This window comes from Myotis nattereri (genome assembly GCF_964212035.1).
Source record: "Myotis nattereri genome assembly, chromosome: 10".
NCBI lineage: Eukaryota > Metazoa > Chordata > Mammalia > Chiroptera > Vespertilionidae > Myotis > Myotis nattereri.
The window spans coordinates 27,173,455-27,191,872 of record NC_138085.1 but is presented as its reverse complement, the minus strand read 5'-3'; the positions used below and the strand labels follow the sequence as shown (position 1 = coordinate 27,191,872).

Sequence of the window (18,418 nt, the reverse complement as noted above, 5' to 3'; positions counted from 1 at the left end):
AGACCGGGGCACCAGGGCTGGCAGCCAGACTGAGGGCCACACCCCTAGGCCTGGTACAGAAGCTGACCCTCTCCGGCTGGTGACCTGGCTGAGGCTACTCACCAGTGGTGAATGGGCCTGAGGATGACAGTAGTCCCGGCCCAGCGGGGTTGCCCCGAGGGCTGAGAGATCCATTGACCACATCCGGCTGCTGCTCTTACTGGGAGGGTAAGGTAGCCTTTCCTGCCTCAGTCTGCCCATCTGTGAGGTGGAGATAATAGTACCTATCTGGTAGGGTTGTTATGAGGACTAAGTGAGAGCCATGCCTGGCACACAGTAAGTGACATCTGTGTTTAGTAAAGTTAAAAAGTCAAGGGGCTCTGGAGCAGACCCCCAAATCATGTGCTTAGACCTGCCAGAAGCAGATTGCTTGGTTCTGAATTCTTGCTTCTCCCCTCTAGATGTGGGCCACCACAGGCCACTCTGCCTTTGCAGCCTCAGTTCATGGCCCACACATGATGGCACTGGCACCCAAGTCATGAAGCATGGGTTCAACAGGTCAGTTCACGGAAAGTGCTCAAGAAACAATGACTCGTGACACAGAGTAGCCAGGATGCAAACCCGGGCTGCCGAGTGCTAGGCCTGCTCCCGGCTGCCTGCCTCCCATGCAGGAAAGCCCTCCACTTGTCCCACACTCTTCTACAACCCACTTAAACTCTCTGCCCGCAGAGTGTGTTTTTCAACCCTTTAAATAATTTTCTACCCTTCAATTTCGGTCTCTCCAGGATGATTGTTCTTATCTTTAGGAAACATCCAAGAATGGCCAGAGCAGGTGCCTCGAGCATCAGGCATTAAAGGAATTCTTCTGCAAAGCCACGAGGCTGCCGGCAACCCTGGTCTTTTTCCAAGTCTCAAGTAAGTACCACACATCCTTCCTCATTCATATTTTATTAGGAAGTTATGTCAAAGAATCAGTTATAAAACTTTACATATCAAAAGGTCATTCTTATCAAACAGGTGATTCAGGGGAGTATCGGATTCTTCGTAAGACCAGAAGCAAAGTCAAGCAATTTCATTTTACGAATATTTTTACATTTAACAGGGAAAATGAAAACAACAACTGTGCAAATGTTAACATCAAGGAGCAGCTGTAGAGATGAGGCTGTTAAAGCTTAAATTTTAAAATCTGCAAGGTAAGTGACAGAAAATAAGTCATCTTTTATTAAAATATAAAAATCTAGGTCTCTTTCCACCATATACACATATATTTTTCTATTTAAATAAATATATATTAATGCATTTTTAATGACGTACTGAACAACATTCATCTGGTGCTTGCGGGCGGTGGCAGGAAGACGGATACCAGAAACTTGGGGCGTACCTGGGTCTCTAAGGCAGAGGGGTCTGTCTCCCTCCCTGGTTTGGGAATGTCTCGGCTCTCCTCACACAAGGACTGCCGAGTCTTCCGAGGAGTCATCTGCGAACAAAAGTTCATCTGGCGGCAGGCTCCCCAAGGGCAGCGTGCTGGACTGGGACCAGGAGACCCCGCTCCTCACAGGCCTGTCTTCCAGTAAAACACCGTTCTTTCCAGCTGTCCCTGCTGCTGCGGCGGCGGGAGCCACGTCTTCCCAGTTCTCACTGCCCCCATTTAGGATGTACCTTCCCTCGAGAGATCCATTCTCATGGACTTGGGCTGTGACCACGCTGACAGCAGCGCTGCTCGCACAGGCAGCAATGATAGAGTCGGGGTCGATGTCCATGTCCAGCTGAGCGAGTGGGGGGCCCTCTGCCAGGCCCTCGCAGCTCTCTGGAAACGGTGTGTTGATGTAAACGACCTCGGCTTTGTCCTGCGCTTCCGGCAAACTTTCCAAGAACTTCTCTAGCTGCAGCCTCAGCATGGAGAAGGTGGGTCGGTCCAAGGGCTCAGCCCTCCAGCAGGAGTGCATTATTTCATACCTGCAAGTAGAGAAGGTGAGTTAACTTCCGGCGCAGCACCGGGCCCTCAGTGAAGTCCACCCCTTGTTTTCACCTTGTCTTGGATTTTTAAAACAAATAAAACAATTAATTTTACAGAGGAAGGGAGAGAGAGAAGTAGGGGAAGAGGGAGGAAGGAAGGGAGGGAGGGAGACGGAGAAACACTGATTTGTGGTTCCACTTTATTTAGGCATTCATTGGTTGATTCTTGTATGTGCCCTGACCAGGGATTGAACCCACAACCTTGGCGTATCGGGTTGATGTTCTAACCAACTGAGCTCCTCGGTGAGGGCAATTTTATTACATTTTAATCCACACTGATTTTACTTTTTGGAAATTACGGAGGTTTTCCTTGTGGCATATTTGTTCAACTTTTTTTTTTAATATATATATATTTTATTGATTTTTTACAGAGAGGAAGGGAGAGAGATAGAGAGTCAGAAACATCGATGGGAGAGAAACATCGATCAGCTGCCTCCTGCACATCTCCCACTGGGGATGTGCCCGCAGCCCAGGCACATGCCCTTGACCGGAATCGAACCTGGGACCACTCAGTCCACAGGCCAACGCTCTATCCACTGAGCCAAACCGGTTTCGGCTGTTCAACTTTTATTATAAATTTTCCATGGGTATGTGATAGTGCTCCTCTGTCTCCAGGAATACAGGACACAGTATGGTCCGTGGGCCAAGTCCAGCCCACCATCTGTTTTGTAAATTGAACCCTGTCCAGCACGGCCTGGGGTGAACCTAAGAGGAGTGGTGAAGGATTAAAGAAGACAGACAAGGGAATACAGTTGGGGCCAGGTAGGATCTGTGTCTGGATGAAGAAACAGTGACCCTGCCTACAAGCAGGATCTTTATTTTATAGTCAGATTACACAAAGCAAAACAAGGGGAGTGGTCAACATGTTTACAATATTCTCTCGAGTTTCCAATCTACTTTGTTCCTATTATTGCACTCAAGCCTTGTTTTGGCAGCACTTGCTGCACCTCCCACAGCCCACATCCCTTAGCTACCTAGGACTGCAGCGTCTGGGACTATAGGTCAAGCTTATAACCACAGCCTACGGCTATAATTGTGCTGGGAGGGCTTTGCCCTCCAAGCTGGGACTTGTACGTGGCTTTGCCACAAGTCAGTCCGAGGCTTGATCCTGTCCAAACGCTGTAGCCGCTCTCCACAGTAAATAAAGTTTTATTGGAACACAGCTACTTTTATTTATGTGTGGCTGCTTCTACTGCAATGGCAGAGTTAAGTAGTTTCAGCAGAGACCACATGGCCTCAAAATAAAAAATACTTACTATTTTGCCCTTTACAGAAAAAGCGTGCCAACCCCTGTTCTGCACATGAAGCTGGGTTTGTCACCAGGAGAGCTGTTAGACGGACCGGGGGTGGATGGGTAAAGGAGTGTGTGCCTCACTGTGCAGGGCGCTTTGTGTGTGTCACTGCACCTACTCTCATCAATAGCCCTGTCCTTGTTACTTTGCTATGTGGGCAGCAGGGGACCAGTCTCTGGCTGGACAAGTCCTATGACTGGGGCTCCTCATGACCTCTGCTGTGTCCTGTAGGGAGGATTCTCTTCAGGGTGGTGTCCTCATTCTCTGTGTAATTAAGAATTACAATGGGGGGGGCATTGATGTGAGCACAGTAAAACAGAGAGATGACTGCATCAGGAAGAGTGAGTTATACTACCATTTGGACTCTTTCCTTTCTTGAGAAATTGACATTCATGTTGCTGGATAAGGAAATGATCCCAATGCTAATCATCTGACACATGTAGTAGATTACTGCTATCTTTTAAAAAAATATTTAAAAAATATATATTTTTATTGATTTCAGAGATGAAGGGAGAGAGAGAGCAATAGAAATATCAATGATGGGAGAATCACTGATTGGCTACCACACTTGGGTTCGAGCCCACAACCTGGGTATGTGCCCGGACCGGGAATCAAACAGTGACCTCCTGGTTCATAGGTCAGACACTCATCCAACTGAGCCACACCAGCTGGGCAGATTACTGCTATCTTGTGAACATAAATGTGCAATTCCCATACTCACATGTAACCCCATCGCGTAGAACTCTGGGTAATTCTACCAGCATTCACACACGTACTGAGATCTCACCCACATAACGTATACCAATCAACACCTGCCTTTGTTTACTTTTCAGCCCCTATCAGCAAGGCCTGAGCTCCTGGCCGGCGGGTCTGCAGGCGCTTTGCCTGTGAGCACAGAACCCTGAGCTCCCGTTTCCCTGATGAGCCCAATTCCCACCTGGACATCAGCTCAGCTCTCTGACTCTCCTTGTTCTACCTTCATGAGATGGCCATGGGACTTGGCAAACAGCTTTTGTTTCCATTTTTAAGGTTCTTATGGTATAAATCAATTTGCATGGCTTCCTGTTCTTCACAGAGCCCTGCCTGTTTGCAGTCTGAGATGAGCTTTGAGGAATTCTGCCCTTAGAAGACACTCCCCTTTTCATTAGGCCATGAAGGCCCCATTATTTACCTTCATTTATCCCACGTCTTCGGAGAAAGCGTTTGCATAACCCAGCGATTTTAACCGGTGTGCTGCAAGAATTTTTTAAAACATGCCATACCTGACTACTTAGCCAGGGGCACTGACTTCTTTTCTCCTAGAGTCTAGGTCCTAGACTGTCAAATAAAAAACTGACAACAGCCAACCCAACAATAGCCATCCAGTGTGAATGAATAAAAATGACACCTATATTTTTTGTCAGATTGGCAAATAATACATTTTTGGTGTGCTGTAGAATTTTAATAATTAGTTCATGTGTGCTGTGAGATGCAAAAGGTTGAAAATCGCTGATATACTCTATGTTTTTCATATTCAAATGGTAGCAAAATCACAATATGTAACAATAGAAATATGACTAGCAAATATATGGTAGTGTGGGTACTGCCTAGACCCCTCCGACAAAGGGCAAGTCTGCAGTGGTGGACCAAGGTCAGCAAGTTCAATCTCAGGGATGGAAAGAAAAAATAAGCCCTAACCAGTCTGGCTCAAGGATAGAGTGTCAGCCTGCCGAACGAAGGGTCCGGGTTCGATTCTGGTCAAAGGCACATACCTTGGTTGCAGGCTCCTCCCCAGCCTGGGCCCTGGTCGGGGCATGTGCAGGAGGCAACCAAACGATGTGTTTCTCTCACAGCAATATTTCTTTCTGCCTTTCCCTCTCTCTTCCACTTTCTCTAAAAGCAATGGGAAACTATCCTCAGGTGAGGATTTTAAAAAGAAGAAAAAGAAAAAAACAAGTTTGGTAGTTGCCTTTGTAAAGGGTCATTTTTGTTTTCCTACTGAGATTTCATAAAAGATGTAGTCACACAGGTTGTGGGAGCTGGGGGAGTGGCGTATGGGGATTACTGTTTCACGGGGGACAGAGTTTTCGTTTTGTGAGATGAAGAGTTCTGGAGATGAGGGGGTGACGGCTGTACAACACGGATGCACTTACACGACTGAACGGCACACTTAAAAATAGTTACGATGGTAACTGTTATGTTCTGTGCATTTTACCACAGTTTTTCACAAAGGAATTAAAAGGTTGCAATCATACACATTTAAAAAATTTATAGATTTCTGAATTTTCCATATTTGTCAGGCACCTGCTTCTCCCTGGCTCTGAGGATGGCTGAGCGCCCCCCATCAGCTCAGAGACATGACATGTACCCTGCAGTGTGAGGAGGGTCTGAGTGCTGACACCTGGCTGACCGGAAGCCCCCGCTGCTCTCCTGCCTGGGGCCTGAGCTGCTGCAGGTGGAAGTGGAGTAGACGAGGGTTTCTGAGAGGGGGAAGGTGGTGTGAGCTGCCCTCCTTATTCACACCGTGATGCCACCGTGCCACCATTTCCTCATGCCAGGCCCTGCCAGCCGGCGCTTCTCTGGTTTGATGGTATTAGGGTGGGTTGAAGGGCAGGGGGACTCTGAAGGACATCAGTGGGAAAAAGCTGATGGGACCCAGGTGGCTCCCGAGTATCAGAGGAGGATGAGGGGGACGAGGGCTGGTGCAGGAACCACAGCGGCCAGCGGTGGGAGTGCCCGAGGGCCACAGCCAGGAGGCCGTAGCTCAGCTGAGGAAATGTCCTACAGAGACGACGGGGACATCATGCAGAGAGGCCTCTTGGGCCAGGGGAACAGGCCAGCCGCCTGGCCACTCGGAGTGGGTGGCACCGTGAGAAGAGGCAGCCACAGAGGGCAGGACATGCAGTGCGCTCCGTTACCTGTCTTAGGACTGACTTGGAAAAGACCGATGGGCAAGTAACGTAGGCATGAACTCACCTCGGCTAAGGTTAGGCAGCAAGTGAGATGAGAAGCTCAGAAGTGTGTCTCATTTTTAAAAGAAAACGTCCCTGATATGAAACAGAGGCCTCTTTGTTGACCAGCATCCAGATGGGACAGGGGCCCAAGAAGAAGGCCTGGGTCAAGCCTCAGGTGCAGAGCCAGCTGGGGTGGGGACCACAGGGCCACCTGATCCGCCTGACCTGCCTGACCTCCTGGCCACGTGGCACGTGCTGACTCTGCGACTCTCATCTAAAAATGCTCAGAAAAGCGAGTCAGCATTCCTTGTCTGGCTCCACGTAAAGCACTGGAAAACCACAGTGTGACACAGCTCGGACCTTGCTGAGACCCTGGGTAATCACTGCAAAGACCAACTGCTAGTGGCGCAAGACGGAAGCCAAGAGAGAAAGAGCCACAAAACTCCTCATTCAACATTGCTGGGCTAAAATGGTTCCTCCTTTTTAGAAGCAAACATTTCATTCACGTGGCTCTTTCAAAAACCACCATGAAACCCCAGATCTAATTTAATTAGAATTTCACAATGTTTTTAAAGGGCTTAACATTTTTTGTTTCTGTTCTTAATATTATAATTTATAACCACAACAGCCACCACGACCAAACAGCCTGCGGCTCTTATCAATAAAGTTTCCTTCTGGGAATTTTCCTGCTTATGTAAATTCTCCATGCACATGTATTAAAATTTAATTTTCTTCTGTTAAAAAAAATAAAATAGTTTTCTCTGTTTGGGTTGGACGAGATAGGGGAGCCTGCATGCCCCCAAACCTAGCCCTCCCCTAAGTGAGGAAGCAAGGCCACAGACAGTGGGTGTGTGACATAGTTGGGGGGGGGGTCCCACCCAGGGGGTCCCACCCACCCCTTCCAAGCCTGAGCCCGTGAAGGCCTAAGGCTCTGAAATCTTGCTGAATATGGAGACAATGCCTGTAACCCCTGTTATGTGGGGAAGAGACTCGACACTAGGGAGGTAGAGGCAATGCCACAAGAAGTCAGTTTAAGAAGGTCAGCAAGGTGTCTGGGCAGGTCGGTGTGTATGATGTCATGTTACGAATCGGCACCACGATGTGACACTGGCTCTGTGCCTCCTGCAGGCTGAGCACTGCACACACTCTCCTCAACCCTCCCAATAGCTCTGAAGAATATGCGCCTGGACTTTATCTGCGGCTGAGAATGAGGCACACAAGTCAAGGCAGCTGTGAAGGCCTCCCCCGTGGGTAGGTGGAGGCCGCAGCTGGCCTCAGCGACTCAGAGGCCCGCCCCCCCCCCCCCCATACCACCCTCCCTAGAGAGGAGGGGCCTGTCCCGCACGGGCTGTGCACGCTGAGCTGGGGCTCTCACGCCGGGTGGAGCACCTGATGGCCCAGTGTTTTAAGACATCACTTCTGGCCCACTTTGTTCCAACAACCTCAGTGTCCAGGCATAGGGCCGAGGAATCATGCTGTTAGACTAGCCCCCATGCAATTCTGATGATCGGCCTGACCTCAGAGCCATGGGCTTCGGTTTCTAAATTTCCTGATTAGGATATTACTGCGATTTGTCTGTCTGAAATACTGTACAGGAAGAGAAGGATGACGGCAGCACAAGAGGGCAGGTGACCAGGTACCTCATATGCTGTAAAGTTGATCCATTTATCTAGAATGCATTTCCCAGCAGTGCCTGCAGACCTGCAGAACCTGTGCACACACCACCTCTCACACCAGGAAAGGCTTGGGCCTGGATGTGCCTCCTCTGCACATGTGGCCTGGCTAAAAGCACCCCCTCCTACCCACGCCCCCATGGCTGTGTCCCTAGGTCTTTGCAGACCCATTGGATGGCCCCCGCAGGGTGCCTGGTCCCATCGAGCGGCTCACTCACAGTTCGTCCAGGCAGTCCTCTGGCTGCTTCAGCCTGTGGCCGTGGAGGAGATAGTCGTACATCTCATGGTTCTGGACTCCGGGGTAGGGCGTCATCCCCCGAGTTGCAATTTCCCACATGGTCACGCCAAATGCCCACTGAGAACAAATCAACAAGAAGTAAGATTTGCGTCTTTTCAGAAAGTCTGAATGGACTTTTTCATTGGGAAAGGTCATTTCCTTAAAGCCCCGATGACCGTGCACAAAGCTGACAATTATGACTGAGACACGTTGCTCTCCCAACACAGCGGTAACGTGGTTGGCACGTCACTGTGCCCATTTGCTACTAACACTCTTACGGGAAATCTGACAAGGGCAGCCAGAGCCTCCTGCCGAACCCATGCTCGTTTACAATGTTGTCAAGTGTTTTCGCTCCTCGTCTCTGGTTGAGGGCGTAACCACACAGCACCTTTTGTACATCATGTTGGTCCCATAGAGCCACTGAATGAACTTGTTGAATTTAATATGAATATGAAATAGCTTAGCTGTGGGCAATATGTCACAATAGTGCAGCAAAGGAAAACGGGAATAAATTAAGGGCCTGTGCAAAGACAGATCTTTTGAATGTCAGGAGACTTCACCAGAATCTAGAGTTCCACCTGAATCAGGGTGCCTAGCAATAAATAAGAGAGATGTGAGCACACTCCCAGCCCTCAGTTCATCATAGTGAAATGTTTGGCAGCTAAGTCACTTTGTTCAGCACGGTTCATTTCTGAAACTCAAGGTCCCCAGGAAAACTGTACCTACCACGTCACTTTTACTGGTGTAGACTCGGTCCGCAAGGCTCTCGATGGCGATCCACTTCACAGGCATCTTCGCGATGCGGCCTTGGCGGTAGTAATCGCCGCTGTAAATCTTCTTAGAGAGGCCGAAGTCTGCCACACACACAGTCATGTCATCTCGCAACCTACAGAGAGGAGTTTGAGTTCTTAGATTCATCGCAGGCAAAGCCTTGAAGCACAGGTCTGCGTCACATGCACAGGAAGTAGCCCAAAGACACAGGCCCCACCTGCTTGGGGAACAACGGCCCAGCAAGTGAAGGGGGAGCAGCAGCAGAGAGAGCACCCTGCACCCTGCTTGTCTGTGTGGGAATCGGACCCGGCAAGGCCATCTGTGCACAAGGATGGAGACACCAGGAGGGAACAGGGGAGCTGCATAGGCATAGAAGGAGCCCAGCTCAAACCCAGGGCCTCTGGTCACTCAATGAGCATCCCAGAAGCCTTTACGCCTGACGTCTGGATGTAGCCCTGGCTCTGTGGTCCAAGGGAGCCTCCTGGCAGCCTGGGGGAGGTGGGCAAGTACAGCCTGCAAGAGGGGGATCCAGGACTCCCCGCAGAGATGGCCAGGTAGTACTGGAGGAGTAACTCAGAAAATTAAAGTCATACAATCACATTGACAGCCCATCCCATTAAAACAGATCCTAGACAAGAAGGAGAAGGGAGAGAAGAAATGAGAGGTCTGGAGGTAATATGACGACCCGTCCCTGTTTGTCCGACACTAACTTTTAAAACTGGACATCCCTTGTCCTGGGAAAGCACTCAGTTCCGGGCAAACTGACAGCGGGTCACCCTTCTTGATAGGAAAAACGTTAATGAAACATTGATGGGGAAAAAACCGATTTTCACAGGTCTCCCTCTGTGGTAGGAATATTCTTTAAATTAAAAGACAAAAGCAAGACCCTTCTGGGCTTTCAAAAATGAGGTAAAAGTGGGAGGGAGCTGGGAAGGGGTGCACTGGCTAGGAGGAGTGAGGGCAGGCACCACTGTCACTTCTCCAGCCAAGAAAAGTAAATAAAAGCAACGCATTTAAGGAACCTTCCCTCTTCCTGCAACAGTGAACTTAAGTCAAGACGCAGTTCCTGTCTTGAAGATCTCCCGTAGAAAATGGCTCCGCGGCTGCAGCAGGAAGACGTGGGGAGAACTGGAGCTCAAAGTCCTAGTCTGTCCTTGCTGCTCTGGTCGGTGTGTCCACGGAACAGGGCGTCTTCTCAGGGCAGCATCGCAGGGACGTAGGGACAGACCTTCATGGTTTTCATTAGTGTCTGCGTGATTAGCTGACTTCTATGTAACTGGGCCCAAAGCCGGCAGATGGCAATGCACAGGGATCTCAAAGGTCTTACCTCGCCCTCCTAGGGCGTGGGAGTGTGAAAATGAAAACATAGCCACAGGAGGACGTTTGGGAGGGACTGAAAACCCGCAGGCGCAAACCCAGCCATGCCTCAGAGACGCAGGAATCCCACCTCCAGAACTCTCTCTCCTCCTCCTGTGACAGCGACAGGCCACCCAGGGTGTCCCCGCTACAAACACCAACACCGTGAGGTCCAACCGCCCAGGACGCACCCAGACCCTTACATGCAGTTTCGAGCAGCTAAGTCTCGATGGAGGAAATTCCTGTTACTCAGATACTCCATCCCCTGGGCAATGTCCACCATGAACTTCACCAGTGTCTGCACGGGAATGTGCTGGGGACGAAGCAAGAAGAAAGATTATTATTATTATTATTTTTTACAAGGAAATCTGCAAGTTATCTCCATCTGGGGGAAAGCAGCATTTTTTCTCTGAAATGTGTGGCCATGAGACATGGAAACAAACTTCAGTTCTTTATCACTAATAGCACAAAAAAGGTTTTAAAAGAGGAATGAAAAAACAAACAAACTCTAGCCCTAACCGGTTTGGCTCAGTGGATAGAGCGTTGGCCTGGGGACTGAAAGGTCCCAGGTTCGATTCCGGTCAAGGGCATGTACCTTGGTTGCGGGCACATCCCCAGTAGGAGGTGTGCAGGAGTCAGCTGATCGATATTCCTCTCTCATCGATGTTTCTAACTCTCTACCCCTCTCCCTTCCTCTCTGTGAAAAATCAATAAAATATATTTAAAAAACACACACAAACCCCCCCCCCCCCAAAAAAACAAACTAACTCTAAAACTGTTTGGCAAATACCACATTTTCTTCTCCCCATGTTTAAAAGTATTGACAGTGAATAACATTTGTCTCCCAAGTCATGGGATCCAGTGGGATCTTCCGTGTCCTGAGTGCCAGTGGGACCAAGCACCCATGCCACACGGGGGGGGGGGGGGGGGGGGCACTGGCTTTTGAGGGTGGGGTTTTCTAATGTTTTGAGGCAAAAAGCCCACTTTAAAGTAGCTGTCCAATTGTGCACCCACATCTGCTATCCCTTTGAAATGTTTTGAAAAGATAGTTTTCTTTTAGAGAGAAATTAGGATGGTCTTGGGCCCTTACCACAGGAATTTTCATTTGTGTTTCTTGGGACCCCCTGTAATGTCAGCAGCCTAGCGTTTTTTCCACGGCGTGAACGCACGCACGCTGCTGTGTTAAGAGACCATCCGGGTTGGAGCTGATTCTGAGGAAGACGACAGAGGCAGTGTTCTCTGCAGACACTGCGTGAAGGGCTGACGACTTCCTGGCCACCACAAGCAGGTCCACCCACAACACACTTTCCCAGCACACTGCATTTGTCACGACTCATTCCGTACGGCACGAGTTTTCCAACGTGGTGAGAATCAAGCCCTGAATTTTTAATGCTTTATATCTCCGTGTCAAGGCCCATGTCGGTCACACGTTGTATGTACAATAAAATGCTTTAATTATGTTTTACCTTTACATAATGGACTTGTTAAAGAGAACATAAACAGATCATGGAGACTTGGAAGTCCTATGCCTGTGTTCTGTATAGCTGGGGCTTTAATTTTCTGAATGCTAATTTCCAGGAAAGGATTTGGGTTTTAAGAAATATCAAGTCTGCTAACATTCATGGAGATGAGTATCAGGTACTATTCATCTGTGTTATTTTTTCCTCGAACAATGATTTCATTCTTGCAAACTGTGACCAAAGTTATTTAAAAGATAATTGTGTGGGCGTGGCTGGTGTGGCTCAGTTAGTGGAGCATTGTCCTGTGCACTGAGCGGGTACCGGTTCTATTCTCAGTCAGGGCACGTGCCCAGGTTTCGGATTCAATACCCAGTCAGGGTGCGTGCTGAAAGCAACTAACAGATGTTTCTCTCTCTCCCTTCCTCTCGCTCTAAAGAAAAAAAAATTCAATAAAAATTATTTAAAAAAAAGAAATTCTGTGGTAGGACTAATAAATGAGTTCAACAAAGTTACAGGACTCTAGATCGATATACAAAAAATCAATGTAGTTCCATACACTAGAAATGAGCACTCTTTCTGAAAACGAAATCGAAACAATTTTATCTACAAAAGAATAAAAAATAAAATACTTAGGAATAACTTTAACAAAAGAAGTACAAAACTTACACTCTGACAAGTACAAAATGAAAGACTCTAAAGATCTCAATAAAGGAAATGACAGCCTGTATTCATGGAGGGGAGATGAGGACAGGAGGCACCGAGGCCCTGCTGGAGGAGCACACTACGTGACCGAGCCCGAGTCCTGCCACACCAGCAGAACAGAAAGTGCTTATTCCCCCAACTGGCTGAACAGACAGCAAAGACCTGAATAAAAGCCTGACGTTCCGGTTTCTCTATGCATTTTGTGACTTCCAGCATTACCTATGGCTGCAGATGTATACATGGGAGTTACCTTCCAACACTGGAGATACACTTGTAGTTTTGCAAATAGAAACTATTCATTAGTCAGTAAAATGCTGTGTACTGGTTTCTCTTGCTATACACAAGCTGATTCTCTAATTATATGGAAGGGCAACAGAACTAGAAAAGCTAAAAACAATTCTGGAAAGTAGAATAAATCTGGAGGAATCACAGTACCCGTTTTTAAGGCTTACAATAAAGCTACAGTAACCAACATGATTTCCATTTCCAAGGATAAAAAGAAAGATGGGCCCTGGCTGGTGGGGCTCAGTGGTTAGAGAGTCAGCCCCCACACGGAAGGGTCATGGGTTCGATTCCTGGTCAAGGACACATACCTGGATTGCGGGTTCAATCCCCGGCCCTGGTTGGGGCATGTGTAGGAGGCAACCAATCAATGTATCTCTCTCATAGGTGTTTCTCTTTCTCTCTTCCTCTCCATCCCTCTGCCCCCTCTCTCTGTTCTACTCTAAAAATCAATGGTAGAAATATCCTTGGGCCCTGACCGGTTTGGCTCAGTGGATAGAGCGGCGGCCTGTGGCCTGAAGGGTCCCAGGTTTGATTCCAGTCAAGGGCATGTGCCTTGGTAGCGGGCATATCCCCAGTAAAGGGTGTGCAGGAGGCGGCTGATCGATGTTTCTCTCTCATCGATGTTTCTAACTCTCTATCCCTCTCCCTTCCTCTCTGTAAAAAAATCAATATAATATATTAAAAAAGAAAGAAAGAAATATCCTCGGGTTAACAAAACAAGAAAGATGGGTGGACTACGTTCACCCTCCGTGTCTCTGAAAAACAGTTCAGGGCACCTTCCCTCTGAAAACCGAGACAGGTCCCGCACCCAGGGATTTCAGAGTAAACAAGCTAGAGAGGCAACTTCAAAAGAAAGAGGCCACCCTGACATCACAAGAGGCCCCTGGCTCCAGTGTGAGGGGCGTAAGCGTGTGCTCCCAGCTGACTTCCTCCCCCATAAACAGGAATAACAGGACCGGGAGGAGACCTGCCGTGAAGGCGGACACCCCGTTTCAACCCCTAGGGTGCACAGGGAGCACCAAACGAAGGCTCAAGTCCTTGCGCTCCCTCCTTCATATTCAAGGTCAGATGCTGAGTTTGCCCAGGCCTTGTCAAGTGTCCAGAGGCAAGGCAGCGGGGAATTCATTACCTTTGATCCTGTCTCCAGTCGGGAATAGAGTAAGTAGGTATGTAGGTCCCCGTATTTCATGAAGGGTAAAATCACCATGGGCTTCGGGGTGCCTTGAGAGCCCATTTCTATACACACACCTGAAATGAAGAGCAGAGTTCCTTACAAAGAGCCCCTGTTAGCAGTGACCGGAAAAAGCACGCAGGGCAGGAGCCTGGGCCAAATTGAAACCACGTGCGCCCAAGTGAACAGTTAAAAAAACAAACGCTCGTAACTCACACGCCGAGTTCAAGAACACTGAACGCACCCTGGGTCCACTTCTTGGTATTTTTTTTTTCTTTCTTTCATGTTAGGGCCAGTCTTTGCATGAGAGCGCTCAAAAATTAGTCTATCACAAGTAGAGCCTCGCAGAGACCTGGTGAGTTTTCATTAAATTGATTCCAAGTGAGGGGCAGGGACTGCATCAGAATTCAAGAAGCAAACTCATCTCATGTGACAGTGAAACACTTCATCGTATGAAGACGTGCGCTGAAGCCAAATGCTTAAAGTACGAAAAGTATTTTGAGGTAGAATCCACATCCCTAAATTTTAACAGTTACACACGGGCAAAGCTGCAACCCATTTACCATGCAATTCTAGAAGGAGAGCTGTCACCTGACACCGGGCTTGCAGAGCTCTTGCACATTGTGGTGCAATTACAAAGCACGATTGTTCTCGGTCTGCTGAAGTCGAGAGCTGCCAATGAGTAACACTCATTTCTTTGACATCATCTTATAACCAAAGATTAGTTTTCACATCTCCCTTGAGTGTCAAAGACACTCTGAAAGCTCCCCAAAGACTTTAGCAATTATTAGATGGCAGGGCAGCAAAAATAAGTCGTCAGAACATTGTTATTCTCGGGCTGCTCTCCCTCTCGGAACAGTGTCGCTTAAACAGCAACCACTGGAACCCGATCTCCCCATTTGGTGTTTTTTAGCTAATGGTGCTAAAAGCCAAATTCTGACATTAAATCACGTCCCATTTTTACCCACTTTTACCATAAGCCTCCGAAAATGTTAACTGTAAGGAGAAGCCTTTTGGGTGAAGAAACCCCAGGTTGTAAATCACCGTGGGTTATACCAGGTTTCCCTTGGGCACAGAGTGGATGCGCCGAGCCCCTCTGGCCACCAGGCCTGCCTTTCTCCAGGTACCTAGGAGCCGGATGACGTTGGGGTGGCTGAAGTCTTTCATGCATGCGGCCTCACTGAGGAACTCCTCGATCTCTCGCTGGGAAAAGTTGTCCACTGAAAGAAGAGATGGGAAATCTCAGGCACAGTTAACACGCTCCATGCATGAGGGCAGGGGCAGCAGCAATTCTGTTCTCTCCAAGTAAAATCAGGAAAAGACAAACTGTGGCAATAGTAAACGCATGAGTGGTTGTCAGGGGCTGGGCGGGGGTAAAAAAGGGGAGCACAGGCGATTTTAGGGTGAAACATCTGTAGGACACTGTGACAGTGGACATTATGCACTTGTCAAACCCACAGACTGTACAACACAGGGTGAACCCTAATGTAGCCTATGGATGTCAGTCATTAACGTATGAATACGGATTCGTCAACTGTAAAAACTGCACCACACTAATGCAAGATGTTTATGATAGGGGGCTGTGTGTGGCGAGGACACATGGGAACTCTGTACTTGCTGCCCAGTGTTTCTGTAGCCCTAAAACTGCTCTAATAATTAAAGTATATTAGTTTTAAAAACTAATATCAAATCCAAACTGTTGCAATCAGTTTGGCCTTAAAGAAAGAAGGGACACATGCCTCTCTCCATCAGAGCTTGAGTCTGGCTGCTCAGCCCTGCCCTGTGAACTAGAGACACTTTCATACCAAGTTTCTGGAATTAAAGCAACTTAAGAGAGACATTTAAAAATCTCCACTAGGCTAAGTGACATTAGCTAGTGACAGGGACACACACTGTGTGGTCAACTTGTATGAGGTACGCAGGGCAGTCTAATTCACAGACAGAAGTACAAGGGGAGAGCTAGGGGATCAAGAGCTGTTTAACCAACCAAGTTTCAGTTTTGTAAGCCGAAAAAATTCAGGAGATGATGGTGGTAACGGCTGCATAATAATATGAACGTACTTAATGCCGAAGCCTAGAACGGGTTTCGTGGGTGACAGGTAACTCACGTTTCATGGTCTTCACGGCCACTTTCTCGGAAGTTCCATCCTGTTGACTAAGACTTCCTTCCATGACAGACCCAAACTCTCCTGTGAAGTAAAACAACAGCTGTGTGGACCTTGTGCAGAATCTCTCCTGACCACAGAAACACCACAGGCCAGAGGCACGTTCTCATGTGGCCCGAGGATCCATACACAGCAGCAGGCAGAGCTGCCAGGTCATCTGCACTCGAAACCCAGGGCAGAAGCCAGGAACTAACCTCCCGCTTGTCACACTGAGGCTGGCTTGGATTTAGCTCAGATCATCACTTTATTACAGGACAACATGGGAAGTGTTTTTGAAATTCATAAAATAGAAACTCTGAACACCATCATCATTCATCCTAACACCAGAATATCAGGTTGACAGATTAAATATGTATGTGCACCCTTGTCCCTATTTAACCAGGAAGGTGCCAGGAATTATAAACTTGAGAACTAGAGGGATAAATGTAAATGATATAGGAAGCCAACCAGTGAATTACATGCTTTTCAGTGGAGGAAGGGAATTCATATTTTCAAGGCCTACTGCGTGTGCTAGGCACTACAGAGCCCCATTCATATGCCCAATCTTAGTTTCAAAAATCACTATTCACTTTTTCATTTTAAATGATAAAATAGAACTCTTTGTATTATCATTTAAAGTCACAAAATGGTATTTTATGTAACAAATCCGTATTTTTAAAAATTACTGTGAACTGCTTACTTTCTTATCCTACATTTTAAAAGAATTAAACTGTTTACCTTCACCCAGAATTTTTCCAAGAATTAGAAGGTTCCTGTCAATCATAACATCCTCCAGCTTACGCTGCAGCTCCTCGCTGACTCCCAAGCTGCTTACTGTGAAAGAAGTGACAGGGGACATATGAGTGGTCAGTGTGCTTCCCTTCACTGGAATATAATTAAAATGATATATAAAGCCCCATCAAATAGTTAAATGCTTTCTCCATGTTATACCCCAAGGCTCTTCTCCCCCAAATGCCAGTAATAAAATATCACACTTAATACTACTAGGATTACAGCGGATAAAATGAACCCTTCAGGCAAGATTAACTCTGAAAATTTCTAAAAATCACAACCACATTTGTCCTTCCCACGTGCAGTACCAGTAACTGGCAATCAGCTTCCGGCTGGGGAGGTTCAGCCCTGACTAGGGGTGAGGAATAGAAGTCAGTAGGTGTTTCCTAGTGGAGTATTTACTGTTACATCCCTAAGGACAGGTCACAAAGGAGCCTGGCGCACTTCCCTTCCTCCCGCCAGGGAAGGAGGCGCAGAAACCAAGAGCACAAGCTGAAACACAAGCTGCTGTGGTACCTGAGCCTCATCACACTGACATGCCAGTGCTAAGCTAAGCACCTGGTGGAGGCCTGGAGAACAAGATCTTCTGTAATAAGGTGCAGCACTGACAGGAAGTGTTACCAATAAGAACCATTAACCAGGGGAGGGAGACCCATTCAACGACTACTTGGCAAATGACTCCGTTTGTGCCCCCGAAAGGCAATGAGCAAGGCTTTGGAAGAAAATAACAACAGCCCTGCTGGTGTTGCTCAGTGGTTGAACCTATGAACCAGGAGGTCATGGTTCGATTCCCTCCTGGACAGAGCACATGCCCGGGAAGCAGGCTCGATCCCCAGTGGAGGGGTGTGCAGGAGGCAGCTGATGAATGATTCTCTCTCATCATTAATGTTTCTCTCTCTCTCTCCCATTTCCTTCCTCTCTGAAATCAATAAAAATATATTAAAAACAAAACAACAACAAAAACCATGTGGATAATCTGAACATTTTAGCTCTTGGTAAAAAAATTTTATCCAAATGGTCCTCCAATATAGAAAAAAAAGTGATGTAAATTAAGAATTTTTTAAAGTGTAAGAATATCTGCTCAGTAGGTGTGGCTCAATGGTTGAGTGTTGGTTGACCCATGAACCAGGAGGTCACGGTTCAATTCCCCATCAGGGCACAGGCCCGGGTTGTGAGCTCGAGGATCAAGCCCATGCTGGAGGCAGCCAATTGATGTCTCTCTCATCTCTCTCTCTCTCCCCCTCCCTCCATTCCTCTCTCTCTCTCTCTCTCTCTCTCTCTCTCTCTCTCTCTCAAAAATCAATAAAAACACATAAAAAATATAATAACATCTAAAAGTCAAACTTCTAGATTAGAAAAGGAAGGAAATTGTAACATTCTATATCACACAAGTTTTTATTTCATAGCAACCTATATACCATTGTTCTTATATCTGGCTTGTTATTTTGGTGTTTTAGCAAACATCCAGAAGCTTAAATATGAAAGTCTTTGCACATACTTTTGTTGCAGGATTCAGGGCAGGAAGAATAGGCAAACTGAGACAGCAAAGTTAAAACAAGGCCAAACT

The 18,418-nt window shown here is 47.5% G+C and overlaps 1 protein-coding gene across 1 annotated transcript in view; it reads right to left on the bottom strand.

Annotated features, from left to right (window-relative positions):
- Nucleotides 1-911: 911 nt before the first annotated feature.
- Nucleotides 912-18,418, bottom strand: part of MERTK (MER proto-oncogene, tyrosine kinase) — a gene marked incomplete at its 5' end in the record, with an annotated part of 114,602 nt that continues 97,095 nt past the window's right edge. Inside the window, 8 exons of the mRNA XM_081101525.1 lie at nucleotides 912-1,935; nucleotides 8,112-8,248; nucleotides 8,897-9,056; nucleotides 10,501-10,610; nucleotides 13,874-13,992; nucleotides 15,043-15,135; nucleotides 16,024-16,104; nucleotides 16,798-16,893. Of these exons, the coding sequence (XP_080957651.1) occupies nucleotides 1,422-1,935; nucleotides 8,112-8,248; nucleotides 8,897-9,056; nucleotides 10,501-10,610; nucleotides 13,874-13,992; nucleotides 15,043-15,135; nucleotides 16,024-16,104; nucleotides 16,798-16,893 (1,310 nt within the window). The 3' untranslated portion in view covers nucleotides 912-1,421. The remainder of the gene's footprint in view (nucleotides 1,936-8,111; nucleotides 8,249-8,896; nucleotides 9,057-10,500; nucleotides 10,611-13,873; nucleotides 13,993-15,042; nucleotides 15,136-16,023; nucleotides 16,105-16,797; nucleotides 16,894-18,418) is intronic.